The sequence below is a fragment of the Cuculus canorus genome, chromosome 1 (genome assembly GCF_017976375.1).
Source record: "Cuculus canorus isolate bCucCan1 chromosome 1, bCucCan1.pri, whole genome shotgun sequence".
Lineage (NCBI taxonomy): Eukaryota > Metazoa > Chordata > Aves > Cuculiformes > Cuculidae > Cuculus > Cuculus canorus.
The window spans coordinates 113300972-113324406 of record NC_071401.1 but is presented as its reverse complement, the minus strand read 5'-3'; the positions used below and the strand labels follow the sequence as shown (position 1 = coordinate 113324406).

General features: G+C 36.4%; 1 protein-coding gene across 2 annotated transcripts in view; it reads left to right on the top strand.

Annotated features, from left to right (window-relative positions):
* LOC104056012 (ephrin type-A receptor 3) overlaps positions 1-23435 on the top strand; it is a 223659-nt gene that overhangs the window by 64528 nt on the left and 135696 nt on the right. For both annotated transcript variants that reach the window (XM_054071215.1, XM_054071206.1), the window contains exon 3: positions 11306-11966. In XM_054071215.1, coding sequence (XP_053927190.1) covers positions 11306-11966 — 661 coding nt within the window. The remainder of the gene's footprint in view (positions 1-11305; positions 11967-23435) is intronic.

The following is a 23435-nucleotide window of genomic DNA, read 5'->3' as shown; positions in this document are numbered from 1 at the left end:
TGTCCAATGAATGGCCGTTTGAATGCTGGATTTGGATGTCTGCTATAAGGTCAGATGTTTTAGCTTTTGTAGTGACCTTTTTACCTCACTGTGATTTAGAAGATTTTGCTTGCTGAAGGGTGAGAATCAGCTGTTCTTACAAGTTTGATGATGAGGTACTCAGCTGTCTAGGAATTAGAAATGGGCAAAAAAGATGTCTTTACTTCTCTTTCTGCAGTCTGGCTTAATTATTAGTTTAGTATTTCCATGATAAGGTGTATACTCTTGCTTTCTCAAATACTGTATGTTTACTAGTGCTTAGTATCTACAACAGAGTTGCTTTATTTGTTTAGCTCTAATTATTGTAATATTTATATTATTTTACTTCCCAGATGGAAGTTCTTTTGGTGGTTTTGTTTTGAGAGAGGAAGAGGGTTGAAGATTTACAAAAAATGGTATATGTATTTGTTATACCTTAGTGAAATGAGGTTTATTTACCTTGAATGATATTCAGATTACTGTGGCAATACATATTGCGCTGTAGGTATCAGAAGATTTTGCAGCTGTAGCAGGTAGAGGGAGGAGGTTCTTGTTCTTTCCACCTTACTGCATGTTCAGTTTTATTTTTCTGACCAGGTTATGACTCTTAAGGTCACATCATGGGACATGGTTTCTCTCCAATTCCCTGTCAGGGCATGTGCCAGGAACAACATATTCTTGTGTGGAGGATAAGGGTAAGGTTGCTTTTTTTAAAAAAACCCAAGAAAATAATTAAAAAAAAAAAATCTTTTTTCCGAAGTGTCACTATTTTGGCTTTGCTTACAATGAAAAAAAAAAAAAATTAAAGAAAACCAAACCAGAGAAAAAGTTAAATAAGAATTTTCCATTAGATCTGATAATTCGGTGTAAATTTTGAGTCCTGCATTGTATGGCAAAATGCTATAATTCAGTTTTTGTTGGCCAAATTTAGTGTTAATATCTGGATAGCCATTAATGAGTTTTTCACTGAGCTATCATCAGATGAGGAATTAAGGTTTTCTTCTTGGTTGTAGTTCTGAAACTGTTTTACTTAGTTACGAAGAAAACCCACCTTTTAGATTGAAGCTACCAGCAAAGTCTTCTGAATATAATATGCTGTCAGGTGTGTTTCATCTGCTCCCATAAATGCAAGACAAGACTTCACTAGATAACTGGACAGAGAGGGAGAACACCACAGTGGTAGTACTGGGTAGATCTTAGACTGAGTATTGTTGTGTGCTATTTTATACTGGTATATCCTCCTTTCAACCTTGCATTCTCTCTAACATGCTTGTTTTCTGTCACAGTAGAGCTTTTTCATTTAATAGTTATGAGTGGTTGATCTAAAATCATAGACTAGTAAAACAGCATTAGGAGCAAGTCTACCACTCTGTGTTTTAGAGTTTATGCGATGCTAATAGTAATTTCACTGTGTGTATAACTTAATTGGAGAACTCTTGCAATGCAACTTCCTTTTGTTTCATTTGCAACTTACAAAAAGCTAAACACAAAAACTGAGGGGAGACCCAGTAGCAGCAGGCAATTTCACTGACTTTTGAAAGCCAAATGTAGAAGAAAATTTCCATGGTACTTCCTAAATTTCTTAAAACCCCAAAACTGAATTTTCTGTCCTCTGGTCTCAGTTGATTGGTATTTTTGGGCCTTGCATTAATGTCTTTGGCAATGGTATGAGGAAAGTGTTTTCATATTGATGAGCTGGTCTGGAATGCATTCTTCTATGGTATGGTCATTACAGGGTTTTTGTTAATAGCAAGCTTTCAGAGCTCTTGTATCCTGTTACTGTTTTGCTGAGCTTTTATATGGTATGGGGGAAGGTTCCGCTTTTTATTTAGAATTGAATTATTGTATTCATAGTCTCAAGCTGTCCCTAAACTGTGTGCTAATTTTGGGTAGTTCTTACATTTCCTCACTCTCCTCCTCAGAATTTTGGCTTTTTTTTTTTTTTTTTCTTTGATAAAAAATTCTCATTGAATACATTTTTACTCTCAAGTAACTGAAAAGATCTTTTTCTCTCTATTGGCTATGAAGTTAAGCAGGATACGTTACAGTCGTGTTCAACATATGTGAAAACTTGATTCTCTTACGGATCTGAATTTGGAAATACTTAATTTCAGTATTTGCAGTAAAATTGCAGTAAAAAAGTCAACAGGCAATATAAGTACTAAAACAGAGGAATCATAAGAGCTATTAGTACTAGTCTTAAATCTTGTAACCTGTTTCCCAAATGTGTGCTTCAGAAGTCGAAATGTTTGAAGTATTAGACTGTGCAGTAGAAAAAGAAAGCGTTAGACCGAAGTGTATGTTTAATTACAATAAAATTCCTTGTTATAATACTGAAAGATCTTTAAGTCAAATTATCTTACGCAGATTTTCTTATAAAACAAAACACAACAATACAAATGTTTTTTATACAAGTGGCGATTATTCCCATGACTGAGGCTTTCAATCTTGGCCTATTGTGTTGCTATGGCAGAAAGTATGTCAGATGTTTCATACTTAACATGAATTATATTTTCAGTTAATTAAGATGACAAGCACAAAGTTGTCAGAAAATGACTTGTAGATCTTTTGGGTTCTTATATAAAGATACAAATGTCTGTGATGGTAATATTTTGTCTATCTCTTGTGGTTTCCCTTTGCCCAACATTATTTCTTCATTATTCAGTCCTTTCTGAAAGCCTTTCTTATCACAAGGCATCTTTCTTAGGAGACTAGGTTTTATCTCAGCATTTCAACTCAGACTATGTTCATACTTAGCAAATGTCCCTTGAGAGCAAGATCAAGTATTCTTAGACAAGTGTAAGATATACACCAAGAAGTAAATGAGTTTTATATCGGTGAAGATTAATTTCCCACGCTTAAGATAAATAGCAAAGAGCATTGTACTCAGGACCTGTAGTGAACTACCAACTGTAATGTTTTTCCTTATGTTAAAAAATTATTAATTTTATTTAAAACTAATCACTGAGGAAAACTCTAATTCTAAATGGTATGATATAAAGTAATATCTAAAATGCCAGCTCATCAGTCATTTGAGTACTTACAGAAATTGAATGTATATTATGCATCTTTGGCATATTTCAGCATTTTCCAAGTGCTGCATGAAACTGTCATATGCCTAACTTTTAAACTCATGGTAGAGCATTTTGAACATTTTGATTTTATGTTTGCAAAGGTAGACTTTTTTTTTTTCCTATTAAAACCTTAATACAAATACATAGTGTATACACTAGTCTTAGCAGGTTTTAAATACTATAGTTGGCCTGTATGTGAAGGCATCGCCTTCTGTTTAGGATAATCTTTGGAGAAAACAGAAACTGCACAGACATGTATGCACTTAACAAGAGAAAGGAAGGTCCTGCTTAATAGATTTTGAATTCAGAGGTAAATTTTAGGAGTCTCACAGAGGAGCAGAAGTCTCCAAAGGCTTAAGTGTATACAAGATTTATGAAAATTAACAGTAGGAGGAGTGGAAAAGAGAGAGAGAAAGAGACGGCGTTAATGCTCCCAGTGAGGAAGAGCCTTTTTTATGCTCACTTTTTATTAGATATCAGAGCCCATGTTGGAGACCAAGCAAGAGACAGAGGTTTGCAAGAAACTAGGCTTCATTAACTCTGTTGCTCATGGCATGGCTTGTTTATCTCTTTTTATTGTGACTGCCTGGCAACCAAGGGGGGATGGGGGGAGGCGGGTGGTGGAGAGGAGAGAAAAGATTATTAGATTATTAGCCAGTTGATTTTCTCTCAGAGAAATGTTGAAAAGTTGCATGCACTGACTGTCTGAAATGTGTGTCCTATCATAATGATCTTGTTTGGGAAGAAAATTGGTTGAATAAATACCAGAAGGCGGAAAGTGTGTGTATACGGGAATGCAGACTTTTTTGTCATTGCTCAGCAAGGCGTTATAAAGGTGATTTTTCCCCCCCCCCCCACCCCCGACTGGCTGAAAAACTGTATTGAAAGCTAAGAGCCAGTATATGAGAACAGGGTCACTTTTCAGAATTAGAACAAAAAGTGTTTTTCAAGCAGAATTTGAATGGTGATTCTGCAGAAGGTCCTGTGAACATCTCACAGATAGTTTAAAGCAATTACACTTAAAAAAATAACTATTATTTTAGTTTTTAAATTTATTTAGAAACAAACAATGATTAGACTGCTCTGCTCAGTAAGGGTGCGACAACTCACACATGAAGTTGTTTTCATGAGATTTCAAAGTCATCTCATTTAATTACTATTTCTCTTCTGATTTCTTAGCACTGTATTTCCAGTCTGTGTTGTAGCGTGCACAGTGAGTAGTTTAAGTTATATCCCATCTAACCACTATTGGAGTTATAAATTCATGTTAAAGGACAGTTGGACATTACCTGAAATGGTGCTCATGGCAGTTCATGCCCAATTTCTTAATGGAAAATAAAATTGCGAGTAAAAATTGTTAGACTGTTGCCTGAGATTGTCAATGGAGCCTTGGGGACTTAGCTACCTGGGTCCCATAGATGCCTTGAAAAATTTTTAGTGGGAGTTTTATAGTTTATAGTATAGGAATTTTAAAGCAATGCAGCACTGAAAGATAAAATATAGGGTTTCTTTTGTAATCGTGCAGTTGCATGGTTGTTGTTTTGTAAATGACAGAATATCCTTCAATTTCTTAATGTAAGCTTAGGATTTTTTTCTATGTGAAGGATAAAAAACCACAAAAACTGACGTATGCCACAGGAAGGATGAAAGAATTGAGGAGATCACTTACGTCCTAGATTCCCTCATTGAGAGGTAACTGTTTAGTGAGACTGCTCATCACATCCTAGGAAATGACCTTCATTCACTTCTGTACATTCCCTTTTGTAAATAAAATCAAAGAAAAAAACCAAAGCCATAAGTCCAGCACATTGTACTAGATCTGTTCCGGAAAAGAGAATAATTTCTGTCCCAACTTTGTCAGGCAGTGTGACCAGAGCGTGTGAGCTAGACTCTTCTACTGGGAATCTAGGAGATTTTTCTATACCTCACTTTTTTTTCCTGCCATTAACAGTATCCAAAGATTGTTTTAAGAAAGAAAAGCAAACAAAAGAACACTTTGCAAAAGCCAAATTACATGCTGCAGGGGGAGTGGTACTATGTCATTTCTCCTAGAAATGTTTCAAAACTATTGGAGATGCCTAAGGGCATTAGGGTAATATGACACAAATATTGTGTAATAATATGAATTCAGAAATGGTAGTCACACCTTCGTTCATTCCCTCCTGACAACAGCAAAAAATCCAGCACCTAAGGTCTCATGTCACAGCCTCGGATTTCCAGCTCCCTGATCGTGCCGTCATAAAATCCCTGATGCAATTTTATAAATCATTGAAATATTTGGATTCATCATCTGTGTTGGACTGCTTGGAAGACTGTCCTGTTGCTTAATTCTTCCACTCTTTAGGACATAGCAATTAATTTCCTGTCCAAACATAGCCAGGGCAGATAAATATCCATTCATTCTGTAGCTGCATGGTACTGAAAGAAGTGCCAGCTGGGACACCTGTGACGTATACTGCCCTATGGACCAGATTTACCAAAGTGATTGCATGTAATTGAGGTGAGAATTAGGTTTGGATCCCATCAGTGTCTGATTTACACACTATAAGTACACGTCTTTCATACAGTCCTTCTGCTAGCATTTCAACAGATTTTCTTTAAGTTGCCGGCCTGATTTCCACCAGCGCACTTCCTCCTCAATATTACTTAGTGCTAGTTCCTTCCTGGCTCAGGTAACCTTTTCTAGGTCTTTCCTAACTCTTGGAAATGTGCTTGTTCCAAATTCTCTGGAGTACTTCCCTGCTGTCACTGATGCGTAGTCAATCTGTCTCCTTGCCATAGCTTCTCCATCATCTTCTTATTTCTCTTGATACCTTCTGGTTGTTCTTTTCCATCTATCTGGAGGACAAAAAAATCCAAACTGTTTTTGTTTTCTCGTAGCAAAATCTCAACAAGATGGAGTTTTGTGTGGCAAAATTTAGCATCCTCAGAAATAGTTGTTTTTATTTTTTTTTTTTTTTATTGAGTTCTAGGTTGTTTTCCGTGGTAACTGAGATTGAGTGGCCATACTTTCTTGATGGATGCTTTCATGCTCTTTGCATTGTACTCTTGCTCCTGCAGAAATACTAGTAGTTGTGTGATGTACTGTTCAGGAGAGCTGATTCTATAGCAGTTAGCCCCCCCATCTCGTGCCAGTGGGAATATTTATGGGAAGCTGAAAGTGGGAAGAGGGAAATCTGAGATTGCAGCAAACAGGATTCAGTGTGTAAGGTGAAAAGAAATGTGCCCCTTTCAGCCATCTGGTTGCCCTATACAGAGTAAATTATCTGCCTTACATCTCAAGTTTTCTTTCAGTGTATCTCATATCTCTTTTGCATTATTCTCTACCTTTTCATTGTCTCATTTCCATTATGTCTGAATTCCTCTTCAGGACTTTTCACTGTCCTGTAATTTATTATAGCTAGCTGCCTTTTGACCTGTTCAAGCCCCAACTATCCAGGTTCCCGCATGCCTAGAATGCTATTCTTTTCTTTTGATACACTAAGATACAAAGAGTGATTTTAATTTCCATGTAGTAATTCCACACTCTTCTTTTAGCCGATATACTCCCTACCTTCCAGCAGATCAGAATTTTCCTTATGTGTTTAAAATACCTTAGATTTTTTTTTCCTAATTCTTTCTCTTATCTCTGTGTATCTCTCTTGTTTCCTACAGTAAGCACACATTTTCTGTAGCTTTTGTTGTAAGAAATGTCTATGTCTTCTATTATAAGGAAGATCTATGTCTTCTGTTACAAGGAATATCGTAGGTTTTTTACAGTCTGCATTTCTCTAAGATTTGAAAAGAAACTTTATCCCAAACTTATTGCTGTTTATGTATTTCTTTCCTTAGATTTTCATTCCTTCCTGGCTCTATTTTTGCAGCTAGCTGTTTGGGAATGTAGGTCAGAATTATGCCTATACAAAGTAAAACTGCACTGGAGTGCAGTACTCCAGTGAGTACTGGAACAGGCTGTGTGGTGGTGCCACACAGGAGGTTTGCTTCCTGTTACCACTTATCCTCTTAATAGCCAGCATGTTTTCATGACAGTGTCTCTCTATAAAGCTAAAGTATACATTCTCAGCTACTGCGGTTTTGCTTGCTTATTGATCTTTCTCCCCTATGTAATGAGAATGAATGTTAGTGCTGAAAAGGAATGCTGTGATAGGCATGGTCTTGTTTGGGTACTATCTGTTACTGTGTTCCAAAATACAGCAGAGCTCAAGTGCAGTATAAGGGGGAAGTGGCTCTACAAGTGCAATAGTGGCAATAGAACAGGATATGCTAAAATAGCAAAATGTTACATTACAGAGGATATACATAGTATCCCCTTGGTCTGAAGTGGGGCTGAGTTTAGCATTTTGCCACAGTAAAAGAATATGGAACTTTTTGATTATGTGTGTTCAGAACAAACTTGGACTAAGAAGCCATTATAAACGATGCCTTAAAAAAATCCTACGTTGTGGGATGCACCATGATGTAATACATAAGAATTTACCATGAAAGACTGCTTGCTTTCGTTTGAGCCCCTGAAATCAACGCAGGAGCGATCGACAATAGTGATTAAATTAAGAAAAAAAATAAAATTTTATTACCAAACACGTTTTATTTTATGTACAGAACCCAAAATTTAGGTAACTATAAGTATATGTGTTAGAGAAACCTCACTTAATAGAAAAATTCATGGGTCACGGAAGGGAGATTGTCTTAATGTTCTTGATATTCTGTTAAGAACTAAGATCACTTGGGGATGGCAAAATGTTAGCTTATTGGGAAACATTGCAAGGTATAAGCAAAGCAAATATATTGCTTGTTTTTTAGTTTTATTGTAATAATTGGCGAAGTCACAAATCTACCCAGTGTGGAGCGTGTTCTGATTTGGACAGTCTGTATGTAGCTTTGGTCACTTATTTCACCCTAACTCTTTGTAAAGCAATAGCTGCATTCTCCATAATTTTAAAACAGTTGAAGTGTTTTGGTCAGGTTAGTACCTAGTGCGAGACTGATGCTTCCCTTCAGCGATGCTTCAGCATTAAATAATAGATTGTTAAATCTGTTGTTTATATAAGTGGACTAACATAGCCTACAGTGGTTTCCAAGCATTTTGGTCTTCATTGCAAATTAATGAAGTGATAATTGCACATTGCAGTTTCTAGGTGGAGAGCATAGTTGTGGTGGTATCTCTGTTGTGCAATTTAGGTTGGAAGGAGCTCTGAGCAACCTGATCTAGTTAAAGATGTCTGCTCCTGCAGGGGGATTGGACTAGATGACTTGTAAAGATCCTTTCCAACCCAAAGCTGGTATGAAATATTCAATTGTACATCTACATTCAACTGTCTGTGTAAGCTTGTTGGATAAGAATCTTCTGAAAAAAAAAAAATTGCAATGGGACTTCTTCAGAAAAATAACATCTGCTGGGGAGATGTTTTAAATTCTGCAAGTTCCTGGGTTTGTTTCCCACTGGACGTGTAAAATGTGTTGAACTGATTAGAAATTATATGGAAGAGACAATAAGTAGATCACTTATGAATCAGTGCATGCTGCTTTAAATGTCCGTAAAATTTTGTCTGATTATATGATCTTATCTAGTTTCAGCCAGCTGTAACTGATTTTTCATTTGTCCAGGTAAGACCTGTAGTTAAATAGGTACATCTGGCTTCATGGGAGGCAGTTATGGCATCTGAATGGCTTTTGGCAACAAGATTAGATTCTTGGCTCAGGGTCTCTATTTATACAAGGACATCTGTCAGAGGAGGGTGCTCCACTCTGTTTTGGGAACTTGGCAGAGGCAGGGAGCCAGAGTCCAGCTGCCCCTTAGACAGGCAAGAGGTCATCCTTGTATGATGGGCTGCCATGTGGAAAGTCCCTGTACTACTAGATCTCTTCGGCAATTTAGCGTATTATGGCTTACTGCAGCAGTTCAGCTGCTGCATACACAACAGAGATTGTATTTTTAACTTTTTTGAAATAGTCAAGGAGAGATAAAACTTGTGTTTAGTCAGATCTGTAAAGTGGACTAAGATAAACTTTGTTTCAATTAAAGGAAGAGTATTTATACTACTTTTATCTACTGGTTTAATAATGTAGTTTAAAAGTCACATCTTCAGTGGTGCATGGAAAATTTCATTGTGCACACCAGCTCTTAGTCATATAAAAACTTCTGTTAAGTCGGTGGATTGGGACTGAGAACTCTCAGATGTTACTCTGATGTGGCCACTTTTTGTTTTCCTTTTCTTTCTTTGGTTTTGCGTGTGTGATGCATGTGTTGTAAAACCAGGAAACTGGAAAGACAGCACTTCTATGCCTCAGTTTCTTTGTCTGTATAGTGGGAGTAGTACTTTTGTCTTCTAATGTTTGCTCTGCAGTACTCTGAGGGCCTGCAGCAAAAGATACTTATGTGAAACGAATAGTTGTTAGACTGAGATCTTAACTATAGCATTGGCATGACTTGATTTTTGAGGGAACATGCTTTTCTGGTAGCATTTCTTGTTTGTCTTCTTCCTCCAACAGTGGCAGTCATTTCTAACAACTTACTCAACTCTGTCTGCTTCTCTTCCCTAGTTTTTCTACCATGCAACAGTTCTGTTTGAAGCTCTGCTGCTCCTCAGCTGCACTGTCTCTGGTTGTGTGGGGCAGCGTTTGTGGCTTTTGCAGAGGCTGTGTGCGTGGGTGACAGCGAGCAGGGATTTCTGTAGCTGCTTTGCTACCGTACATTCTATTAGTATGCACTTCATTATCACAATAGTTTTTTGTTTGCATAATTAACTTCAAAGCATAAACCAGAAGATGGTAAAGCTCAGGGGAGATCTTACCAGTATATGTGTCAGATGGCAGAGTATAGAGAAGATGGAGCCAGACATTTTCTTGTGGTGCCCGGTGAAAGGCCAAGAGGCACTGAATACCGTTGGAAATAGAGGAAATTCCATTTAAACATAAGGACGAACATTTTTACTCTGAGTACAAACACTGGTACAAGCTGCCCAGAGAGGCTGTTAAGTCTCTATCCTTGGAGATATTCAAAAGCCTGGCTGTACAGGATCCTGAACAGCCTACTCTGACTGACCTTGCATGAAGGGTTTCTTTCAGTTTCAGTGGTGGTGTGATTCTGTATCAGGTGTTTACCAGCTATTGTTCATTGTAACGAATTTTAATTCTCGTGCTTCAGTGGTGAGGTTCTTAATTTTGTATTTTAAGACTTTGAATATAGAACAGATGCAGTTTCTGCGTGAGTAAAAGCTGAAGAATGATGACCTTAAAAACAAAACAAAAAAGTTGATCATAGTTGTTTCTGGGAGAAAGTGAAGAAAGGTGGACCTTATGTCACTTAAATGTGTATGGTAAATGACCAAGAGAAAATATTTACTTTAAGTACCCCTGTAGATGTCTTTGTGACTTCAAAAATCAGGTAGGACTGGTACATGAGTAATTCACCGATATGGAAACCATTCCTTCTCTGTCTGGGTTAGGTAAGTTTGTCAGCTGATGACTGATGTAAAAACAAAGGATTACTATGTATTCTACCAAAACCATTAGTATTATAGCCTATGTAGCCCACAGAAGAATCAAGTAACCAAGATACTTGTGGTAAGTTGACAATAATTTTTACTAACGCAGAAGACTGGGCTAAGGTTGTCTGACTGTTCATTGGACATGCATCCCAAGCAAAATCAATTGTCATGCTTTGAATACATTTAAAACTGTAACGTTTTATTATGACTATGTGGAATTTCAGTGGGAGCCATTGTCTTTTGTTTGTAAGATTTTAAATCTTGTTTAATCTTTGAAATACAGCTTGGTTCCAACAGTGAAAATGTGGTGTTGTCCTAGCAAAAGTCTTCTGTTTGAGGTGAGTGTGGTTGTAGTAAAAACACCTTGGGATCATGATTAAAAGGACAGCAATGCATACAGTTTGAGAAATCACAGGTTTTTTATAATGAAGGACAGCTGCAGCATCTCTTTCATGCCAACTTGAAATAAATTGGTAAAAACTGACTTCTTAATGGTGAATATTGTGTTCTTTTAATGTTCATGTGTTTTAATGAGAAAAAAGTAAGTGCAAGTTTGACCTTTGACCAGGCTTTATTGTCTATTTTATAGTGATGTCCAAGCAATGTGACTTTTTTCTTTTTCTCGGCTTTTGTTTCTAAATATGATTTTAATTGATATAATCAATAATCTTAAAATATTTCTTTTTTTCTTTTTTCTCTTTTTTTTTTGTTTTTATTTTTCCTCAGTGGGAAGAGATTAGTGGCGTTGATGAGCATTATACTCCAATCAGAACTTACCAAGTTTGCAATGTTATGGATCACAGTCAAAACAATTGGCTGCGAACAAACTGGATTCCACGCAATTCGGCTCAGAAGATATATGTGGAGCTCAAATTTACCTTGAGGGACTGTAATAGTATCCCTCTAGTTCTGGGCACTTGCAAAGAGACCTTCAATCTGTATTATATGGAGTCTGATGATGACCATTCAGTAAAGTTCAGAGAGCATCAGTTTACAAAGATCGACACCATTGCAGCTGATGAGAGCTTCACCCAAATGGATCTTGGGGACCGAATTCTCAAGCTGAATACAGAAGTCCGTGAGGTGGGGCCTGTCAGCAGGAAAGGCTTTTACTTGGCTTTTCAAGATGTAGGTGCATGTGTTGCCTTAGTCTCAGTGCGAGTGTACTTCAAAAAGTGCCCTTTCACTGTCAAGAACCTTGCCATGTTTCCAGATACAGTACCCATGGACTCCCAGTCACTGGTGGAGGTGCGTGGTTCTTGTGTCAATCATTCCAAGGAGGAAGAGCCACCCAAGATGTATTGCAGTACAGAAGGAGAATGGCTAGTGCCCATAGGGAAGTGCTTGTGTAATGCTGGCTATGAAGAAAGAGGCTTTGCGTGCCAAGGTAACAATGCCCTCCGTGTTCATAGTTCAATTATTAACAGGGGCTTCACTTCTTGTCCCTGCTCTGTGTATTGGGTCATGTTAATTTTCTCCAAATTCTTGAGAGAAATAAATTAGTTCATAAAATTGCCGTGAAAATGGGAGTTATTTAATCTGTTAAAATAGTGTAATTTGCTAAAAGTATTTGATAAGCGTCAACAATTGATTTCTGTTACTGCAGTGTGTAGCAAACCTAGCCTCTCTTACTACTCTTGGACTTACTTTCACTAGATTATAGTCGTCTCAAGTGCATTGTTTGTGTCAAAATATTTGTGATTTGTTTGGTGTGTTTTTTTCTTTTGACTTGTTAGCTTAACATATAATTTTTGCTACTGATCTCTGTTGATTAATCAGAATTGGTCAGGAAAAAACAAATAGCGTTGTTTCAAGTAACATAGTTCCTAAATGCAGATATGTTTGGAATATGAATATTTGAACTTCCAAATTGCATTTCCATGAATACTCATATATTTAACTCAAAATAATTTTCTTCAAACTTTTGATTTCTGCAAACCGTGGTTATGTGAATGCTCCCAAGAACAAGGCTAAACCAGGGATTTCTAGTTTTTTCCAGAAATGGTGTTCTAAACATTAGAAAAATGCATATTCTATCAACCAAAATGATGGAGGTCTACATTTTGCTTTTTATAAAAGTACCTTTTGAAATTTTGTGCTAATTAAATCTTAAAGGTCTTTTCACAGAGTGCCTTAGGGGGTGCTGGCTGTGGCAAAGGGTCTTCAAGTAAATAAAGCTGTAAAAGTTAAACAGAAATAGCGTGGATGGAAGGAGTATTAGCTGAAATATTTATTGGGGGGTGTGTGTATGTGTGTTTCTGTGCATATTCATGTATCCATAAGATCAGAAATGTAAAAGTATTCTGAACCTGGTTAAGAGAATGCCTATTCATTTTTGATCAGTTGCGCAGCAATCTTCTTTTTTCAACAAGTCCTGGGGAGCTACAAGTAATTGTGAAAACTGTTGCTCTAATTAAGGTAGCTTTTTCTCAGAAAATGCCAGGAAGGTGTGTTTTGTTTGGTTTTGCTTTTGATTAGATTTTAAATTCTTTGCCCTCAAAATGGATGAACTGTGGAGATGAGTCTTTAGAGTATACTTCTCTGCAGTTAGGTACTGATATTAAGAAAAAAAATTAAACTCTTCTGTTAATAGTCAAATCCAGGAAGAGATATTTTATTATTCAAAATATTTATCTAGGGCCTCTGATAGCTATGCCTAAAAATGCTAAAATGTTAGTGATACTCTTTTTACCACTATATATATTCTTGCTCACTGTAGAGCCTGTGTCCTTGTGACTGGTTGAAAGCTCTCAAACTTCAGCTGAGCAAAAATTGAGCTAAATAAATAAATTGTTTTATTTAAAACAGGTTCTCAAATGCTTGGAGTGGGCAAGGCAGTTTGTACTGAGTTTTGTAGAGATTAGGAATGTTCGTATATAATACGTGGTTTGGAAGGCATAAAATCGGACCATAGCAGTATTATAATTTTCTTTCTTTTTCTTTTTCTTCCCATCCCCCCCTCGCTCCCCCTGTTTTTTGTCTCCCTCACCAGCTGTTGATCAAGGGAGTGATATATGTTGAAACTGTTAATAATAGCGACAGATCCTTCTGGATTATTCTGATTTAACATATAATGTTCTAGTAACTTTTTATTGGAAGTCATATTTATCAAATATTTTCAGTGTAGTGTGATGGAAGTGGCACTCTAAAAGCAGTCAGTAATTCAAAACCTTCCATTTGTCAGCATCAGTAACTCAGCAGGAGTTTTAAAGCGCAGAAGGAGAGTTCACTTTTGAACTTGGGCTCAAGGCTGCTCCTGCACCATTTTTTTTCTCTTTTTCTTCTCTTTCTCTAAATTTCTTGCTCCTTCTTTTTATGTGTTGGGCTTTAAGGGGTATTTTTTTTTGGATGTGTTTTGGTCAACAGAAGGGCAGTGGTGTCAGGATTGTAGAGTCTTAAGAAGATCCAAAATGATGTTAGAAGTGTGGGCTGGAATGAAGGCATAATTAAAGTAAAAAAGTTTTGGTTAAAGTTTGAATGAGTATTAAGTAATAGAAATTATTGTCTTCCCAGTAGTTGTAAACATTTAACAACTTAGTATCTGTCACAACTTGATCCTGCAGAGTGTTTCTGATTTTGTTTGTTTCTGTAATGGTAATTTTGGAAACAATGTTATTTTGCATTAGTAGGAGTTTATCATTGGTGATTAAAATGAAGGACCCTAATGATATATGATCAGCCTATTTGAATTTCGTTGAGAACACCACCTTTTCTTGATACTTGGAAAAATATTAAGGCACAGTCATGCCTCCAAATAACACGAATTATATCATTTTCTATGACTGGTTTCCTTTCTGTGCATAACTAGAAAAAGCTGACATAAGCCTCAAACCATTATTTGTTATTCATGTGTGTATACATATAAAAAACCATGTTTTTATAACATATTTGTATCAAACCTCTGAAAAGCTAAGACTTTACTCAGCATATTCGTTACTTCACTACTGACTTTGCTCAGCATGTTCTTGTTGGAAAGATTATTGTTCTGTTCTGGGTCCTACCAACTGATAAGCATTTTGCATACATGGCAGTATGATACCTGTTAGTCGGTTAAAGAATCAGGACTGATTTTACTGTGACTATCCCTGTCCTCATTATTGTGCTTGTGTGGAGAAATTATTTCTCAAAAGCAAATTATATACCTCACTTTGAGGAGTTCTGGTCACTGTGGTGTACTTTAAGTTAATAGCTTAAGATGTAACGACTCTAGCAAGTGCTAGGTAAGATATGTTGGAGAGCAGATTGTAAAAGCCACTCTTTCATACCTTTTCTTGCCCTTGACTAATACATGTGTTAGTTAACTAAGTATGGTACGTGTCACCCACTGCGGACTGTTTATTATTGCAGCTTTGTTAGCGCTGGCATCATGGTGGGGAGGGTATCTGTATCAGGGTATGCAGTGACAGGACAAAGGGTAACATTTTAAAGCTGAAAGAAGATAGATTTAGATTAGATACTCAGAAGAAATTTTTTGCTGCAAGGGTTGTGAGACAATGGCACAGGTTGCCCAGAGAAGTCTTGGATGCCCCATCCCCGGAGGTGTTCAAGGACAGGTTGAATGAGGCTTTGAGCAACCTGTGCTATTGGAAGGTGTCATCGTTTCCGCCCCCCTGCCATGACAGGGGTTTGGAACTGGATAATCTTTAAGGACCCTTCCAACGCAAAACATTCTAGGATTCTGTGACAGTGATCCTGTCAATTTAATCTTATATCGTGGGTTGAATGGGACTTTTTCCTCACAATGTCTTTTCTAAAATATGTCTTCATGACATTTTGGCCAAACTACATCATTTTGTCTTTATAGCATCTTCTTACTCAGAATTAGTGTGGTTTAGGTTGTTTTAAATAAGGGAAAAAAAACTCCAACTCACTGGAACTGCACGCTAAACCTAATGCTTTTTGATAGTCTCCATCCTGTTCTGTGGTCACCAAGGATAACTCATCTTTTGTGTTTGTTACCCATCAAACAGCCATAGTAGATTAGATCAGAGGTTCATCTGCCTTAGTATTCTTTCTCTGACGGAGGCCAACAACAAATTCCTAAGGAGAAGTATAGGAAACTGTTTAAAACACCTCTTTACTGGGTATGCCTTTCAGCTTTTGTCAATCTACTGTTGACTTTCTAAGACTTAAGATAAATCGTGTAAGAAAGGATGTGTAAAAGGAATCAATGACCTGCCACTTGTTAATTTGTCTATTTTTTGACTCATATTTTTAATCTCGTAAGTTACTATGGCAATGAATGCCGTGTCTTGTGGGGAAAACATAACTTCTTGCTGTGTTTAAGCCTTTTGCTTTGTCAATTGGTTTTCAGTGTCCTTGTATAGTGAGAAAATAACTGCTCCCTTTTCAGCTTCTGCATTAACAATTTTCAAGGTTTGTTTCATGTCTAATATCTCACTTCTAATAACTGTTTTTCCCACTCTCCCTCACTACTAGTGCCTTCTTATTTGGAGGACAGGGTAATTGCTCATCATTTTTTACTGTCTCTGTACATATTCAAAGTAAACAATGTGTTTTTTATGAAAAGGGCAATGAGGCTTGCCTACGCTATTTAAGTTGCAAGTACACCAGGAGATTGTACAGTGTCAGAGTGTTTCGAATAGCCCAAAGGTCAGTGAAAGAAAAGGAGCATTCACATCACCTGCCCAGTTAATGATTTGTGTGTGGAGTAGCTAGGCTGAGTTTCATTTTGAATGCTGTAGACAGAAAATGTATCTCACAAATGTGATGATTGGTTAGTTGGGGTAATAGCATCAAAATAAATGGGAGAATGTAGGATAAATGTTAGAAGAAAAAAAAGGCTTTAATTCTGTAATGGTCTAAAAGTCTCTTTGGAGGAATAATGGAAGCCTCATTTCAGGAGCTGTTTTTTAAAAATGCGTTAACCAGATGATAAAGGAAATCCTGCACTGGCAGGCGTGGACTAATAAATCTGTTCCATCCTGAATGTGTCTATTCTGTTGGTTTATTTCATGCACTTCAGAAAGACTAGCTGGACATGGAGAACAATGTTTTTCATTATTATATATTAGCAAGCATGTAGTGGGTAAATGTTTATCCATGTGGGAGTATGAATGAGCTTGCATGTTGTTTTGAATGCTTCGAACAGGTGACCCTTTAGACTAAAGTAAAGCTTTGTGGCTCCTGTTGTCAAATGGAAAACTGAATTGGTGGTCCTGAACAGAATGACTTAAAAAGCACAGAATTACGTTTTCTGCATGCTATAATTTCAAGTATAATTCCAAATCTTAGTTGCTGGAATTGATAAGTCTGAATTGTAAATTTCCTATGTGATATTATGTAATAAAATTGTAAGATTTAACCACAAGTGACTGACATATTTTCTATAACAAAACTGGAGGAAAAAGTAATTCTACAGTCTTTCTTTTTATGTGTATAATTTTTAGGTAATAATCAGGCGTATTGAGTGGGAGAAAAGGGAATAAGGGGTATAGGAAGGAGAGGTAAAGTTCACCCACTGCAGCTGGTTATTGCAGAAATGACTTCTCACTAAATTATTCAGTGCTTCAAGTTGTATCGTAAGCATATCCTAAATCATATTTCTCTCTCTGACTTCTATGGATATATGAAAGGAATGCCATCTGTGGCTGCTAAATCTGAACCATCACATACATTGCTTAATTCTTTCATTAATGCTGTGCTTGAGATAAAAATATGTAAAAAACTCATTAATACTAAGAATTAAAACCATTTCTCTTATTTTCTTTTTTTCCCCTATGCTTTAAAGAACCATTTTGCCTCTGCATAAGTAAATGTACTTTTCACTTGCTTATATCAGTAGATAAAAGGTAAAGAGAAAAAATGTACTGTGAGGGGCTACTCAACTTTGTACAGGTGAAAACAGACGGAAGGCACACAGGTTTGCTGCAACTGCAAAACTGTTAACGTTTTCCCTTGGAAATAGCTTAGTGGCTCAGATGTGTTGCTTACACTACAAAAGAGTGTGGGTTTAACTGTTTGGCTCTGTATGGGAAAAATTGTTTAATAAAATGTAGGAACCAATGTAAACATCATATCATGTAATAATGGAACTATTAAGTGAGTTTCCTTTTATATGAAATCTGAAAAAGCTAGTTTCACATTTTTTAAAGCAGAGGTTTGAGGTGTATTTTTTCCCTTCGGTTTGAAGTATTGTTTTTATTTTAAAAAGAGAGGTGCTTTTTAAAAGGGACTCTTAGTCTTTCAAGCTAGTAAACTAAAAATGACAGCAGCTATAAATTATGAATCACCTTATTTGTAAAATATTCATTGTTTTTATCCACTTCATATTCTATAAGAACATAAAAAGTGCATACAATGAAGGATTTACGTTCCTGCTTAGATTTTATTTAACTCTTACTAAAGTTATGTCACAGATATCGAGATGATTTTTCATAGGGGAAGAATTATGTTGCACTGAATGCTTTGTAATGATCATAGCCAACTTTTTATGTAACATTTTCTTAGTGTTACAAAAATATATTCCAATTTGTACATCATAAGCAATACATTTAAAATGCAAGTTTTTAAGATAGAATTTCTTGGGCACCGTTGTATGGCTTGTGAGTGCACTTGTCAAAAGTGCTAAAGAAGTAAAAAATTAAACATTTCGAAGTTACTAGAAAAGAGATTTTTTTTTTGATACAACACTATACAGATTCTCAAGTTAGAAAGGTGTTGTTTCAGTACTTTGTAATTACTCAAGTAGACGATTTACTAAATTTCCTGGAGATTGTGATAGAAAAATTTAAACAAAGAAATTATTATAAATATTTCTATTCATTGTTTTTAATATTCAGTGAATAGGAACCTGGTGTTAGTGTTCTTTTAAAAAAGCTTATTAATATAGTTCTCCAAGTTGTTTGGTGTTACAGTGTCAACACCTGACATGATTAGGTAATTCAGAATTGAATTTTTGTGTTTGAAACTAGCCAGGAAATTGAAAGATACACTCAGAAAATGAAATATTTTCAATTGTTAATGACTCACAAAACGCACCTTAATAGTTGCATGGTATGTTTGTTGAGTCTAGATCTCTTATCTGTTTAGAGGTGGTGCTTGTTATGCCACATTGTGCATATTTTGGCATTTTCTTCCTTGTCCCCCTCATTTGCTTTCCAAGGAACAAAAAGACTCACAGGTACACAACCAACCCTCTCCCCTCCTTGTCCTCCCCCCTGAAAAAAAAACAAACAAACAAAAAAATCCCTGAAGTTCTCTTGACTCTCTCTCTCTTGGCTGTTGAAGACCACTAGTGCTGAATGTTTGTGAAGAATTTTACTGCTAATATCTTATGGATGTCTATCACAGAGAATCCTAAGGGATCTTCCTGGCATTTCCTTAACCTTTTCATTTTAGTGGTTTTGCCTCTTTGGAGGTTTTCAAAAGATTAAAATCTAAATTACTAGTATCATCCTGAGCATGTTTTGCTTGTACTGTCTTTGATGTTCAATATCAGCTTAGCTCAGAGTCACACAAAGATTGTATTGGCAGTGTGAATTCATTGAACAAACCCTCTTTCCATCAGTTTCTCTGCCACTTGCATCTGTGTATAGAGCTATTTGACAATCCCTTATTAGTTCCTGAGTGGAACTTATAAAGGCTAAGAGAGGTTTGCATTACAACTGACAACTGGTACTAGACTTCAATAGAGAGCAATTGTAGTGAGAGCTGTAAGTTTTGATAACGTTCAATGAAAATGCTCTTTAAGTAAGAACCGTCTTGAAAGATGAGTACAAGACGACAGGAATCTTCTGTATGTCAGCTGCTCCTCAGCATGAAGTAGAAGATGTTGTCAAAACATACTGTTGGCAGACATCTAAATAACTAGTAATTGATAGCAGGTTTTATTGAAACACTTAAACTGCAGGCGAAGTATTAGAATTGACTGTTTCTTTGGATTACAAACTGAGTAACAAGCGTTGCATTTGTAATGCCTCATTTTCTTTGCATTTGAAATTGCTCTTTTGTTCTTGATAGGACAACAGGAATGTAGTAACTTGGAGTTCACACAATTTTTAGGAAGAGAAGATGAGAAGTTCATTGCCTAGGATATGTTCTTCAGCTTTGAGTACCTGCCTGCCTTGGATAACCTGACTATTGGTTTATCTGTTGTGCTAAGGCAGAAATAGACCTAAACAATGACAAATCCCCCATAGGTCAAGAAGGCAAACTATTTCACTGTCATGAATCTACGGGTTCAGTGGTTGTCTACTGTAAGGTTAAAATTTGATGTGATAATTTAGAACAGCTGCTCTTTGACAGAAGATTCACTTTCAGCAAGGGAAGAAAAAAGCATATGGTAAAAGTTGACACTGTGCCAAACCTGAATAACTGCAGAAGTGATACAGGACAGTTCTCTTCAACAAGGTGTTTGAAGTAATGCGTTTTTACTTGCCAGTGGTATTTTCAATCTGCATGCTTTTTTTGAATCATACCTTATCCCATGATGCTTCTTTTGTAGTTATTTTTAAATAAGGGTTTGTGTTTGTTTTGGGTTTTTTTTTGGTTTTTTTTTTTTTTTTTAATAGTGGTGATTAAGTGACAGAAGAGGGTTGTGGGCTTTAAAAATCTACAGTTTGTTCATTACCCTATCCAGGCCACTCTTTGCACTGCAAAAACAAATCAAAATCCCATAGAACAATTGCTTCAAAATTTTTAGCCAAAATGGCATGCATTGTTAAGAACAGACACCTGAGTTCATACGTTTTTAGTGGTGTACTTAAGAATTCACTTAACTCATGCTGCTTTTATACACATACTTAAATCCTAGTAAATTGAGTGTGTGAATAGCATGAAACCTAAGGAAAGTAGTCATTTACTGTGGTAAGCCTAAGCAGTACTGGTCAGATTTTATGTAGGACTAAGGTGGTCATCAGGAGTTTAAAATTCTAGAAAGAATTAATTTGTCCTCCAATTTGGAGGAACCATTTTTCACAACAATTAATTCTAGGTAAAATATATATGTAGACTGTCTTCTCTTTGATTTGTCAGAGATCTTTAATGGAAGGAGAGAACAGAAGGAATCACTTAAAAGTACTCAGCTTTTAGCTTGAAATAATGCTGCTAAACAAGTTACCAAAAGCCCTTCAACAACAGTGTACTTATCTGTAAGAATACATCTTATATTTTATCTCTATATAATGAAAATGGGGCTCAAAATTGCTATTTAAGGAATAAAAAAAAAAAAGTATTACGTTCTCTCAGGAAAAAATAGAAAAACTGTAAGTTGATTGTTATAAAACAGTAAAATATGTTGAAAAAGTCATGTGTTACCCAGCTGAAATAAGAAAAGACATAAAATTTGGCAACCATATTGAAGTCAAATATTAAACATGTTCTTTGATGTTTTGCAGCCTTATGCAGAGTTCAGTCATTCAAGATTTGAGCTGACCTGAACAGTCCCTTAATCTCTGTAAGAGATAATTCAAAGATTTAGGTGTGCACATGCAGAATTGTTTTAGTTATAATGTAATATTTTGTTTATAGAACAGTTCTATAGCATATTTTAATATCGTGTAGGATACAGTAGGATTCAGTAAATAAGATTTGCTCCTTTGTTTTTATAATGAATGGCATAATGTAGTCATTATACAAAGAAATACTAGGAAATTATTCAATAGTATGTAATTCTAGTTCAACAGGGGCATCTCCAGCTGCTCTAATGTGCTTCTTTAGATTACAAACCAACTTGAATTCTCTGAAGGTCCAACAGCATTTTTGTCTTGTTGTGGTAATGCGATCCTAATACTGAGATGACAGGCATGGGCAGTCATTTTACCAAGATACGCTTTAAATATGTTTGAGGAATTTCCAGGTTTTGCTCCCAAAAGAATAATACGGAAAACTAAAACAGGGCTGAGGGATTGTGACTTGAAGTGAAGTCAAGGTGTATTTATCATGAATATGAGATCATTGTTCCAGCTGTAAAGCTGGTGTTCGTCTTGGGAGTAAAAAAATAAGAGTTGGGTAGGAAGCAGGACATACTATCAGAAGTAGTTATTTCTCAGAAATCTGTTAACCGTGGCTAATGAAGCTTCTGTTTCATGAATTAGTAGGCTATTTATTAAGCTGCCATCTTTATACAGTGTATAATGTCTCTGACTTCTTAGACAGTGAGCTTTCACCTCAAGGCTGGATGAATATGTATTTGTTAACACAGTGGATGAAATTAGAAAGACATGTAATTGCTGCTTGTGCATGACATCTAATAAGCAGTGATGGTCTTGCTTATACTGTGTGAGGGAATGAACTAACAATGAAATTAAGAATAAAAGAGGAATCAGCTTCTCTACCAACACTAACCACAGCAAATGGTGGAAGAAAGTAAGATAAAGATTTTTTTTTAAAAGGGTCAGAACAGGAAAGAGAACGGAGGGGAAAATTTACTATGGTAAGTAAAATTGCCTATGTCATTGATTTTTCTGACACCTAAATGCTACCGTTAGTATTCTATAAAAAAAAAAAAAGAAGTTAAAAATTAAGAGGTTCTCATAAGAAAGTGAAGGATATTAATTTGAGTTCAGAAAGTATGATTTAATGATGTCTTTAAAGGAAGATGAGTATCTCTGTACAAGTTTGCTCTGTGGCTAACTTCTAAAAAGATATTCCAAATTCAGAGGAGGGAAAGGTGATGGCTGTTTTCAAGTCTGTGTATGGGTATGTGTTAAGTCCTACATGGAATTGGTCTGCAAATAACGGTATTAAAATTGTGATAATGAGTGAATTACACTGAGAGATTTGGAGCTGATCTGAACTACAGTAAATGGGGACACATCTCCTGTGTTTCAATGAGCACTATTTAAATGAAGTTGCAGTCTGGAAAAGGTTTGTTTTCTCAAGAGCCTTCCCCTCAGAAGAAGGCAGTGTGTAAACAGTCTCTCCGATTCTTATTTGGCCAGTACTTTAATAATGTCTCATTGATGTTTCTTTACATTGCTGAATTTTCAGGAGCTCCGAGTGTATACCTAGCAGCACCTCAGATATTATGAAGACAACTTCAAAGCCGAAGGGCTGCATCTTGTCCTGCACTTGGTGGACTGTTCTTTTCCAGTTGCAGCAATTCAAAGAATCTTCTGTCCTGTGGACTCAGTCCTGCCTCTGCACAGTACTTAGAGGGGCATGATATAAAGCACTTGCCAGTGGTCATAAATATATATATATATATTTATTTATTTTTCCTATTGTAAGTATGATTCAGAGGTGCAGTTCATCATCTGCATCATTTGGGAACAGCTGCTTTGTACTGTGTTTGTAGCCAAAGAGCTGCTGCAGCTTAGGAGGAGGTGTATGTGGAGCAGGGCTGTAGCAGGAAAAGTCCTGAGTCCTCCTGGCCTCTGCCCTCTCTGGCCGCTTGCCTATGGCAGTGCCGTGGAAGATGTTGGGTGATGAATCCCTGAGAGGGCTGGAGGAAGAAGGTAACAGGTTTTCAAGCTGAGTAGGAGTTAATCCTTGTTCACCTCCACACTACAGCCATGCTACTGATCCGTTCTAATCCACAGTGAATCTGAAATGTGATTGTAATGTGGATTGCATTAATTTTCACTCAGTTGGATTTCTAGTTTTACTTCTGATTCACATCTGCAGTGTGATAACAACATAATCTTTTAATTCTTAATCTCTTCCATGAAGAAGTAGACTCTGCTGTTCCCCCAAGAGTTAAATAGTAGCCTTTTAATTGAAAAACACACAACCCCCCCTCAAATCCTGTGTTAAAAGCAGGTGTTCAGGCACAAGTCTGTTTAGTATAGAGCTTATTTAAACATGGATTAAAGGCTTCTTTGGAATTGAGTACATTGTTTTTCTGAGCAATAATTACTTTCCAGGGCCAATGTGTTTAAATTACTGCCTTAAA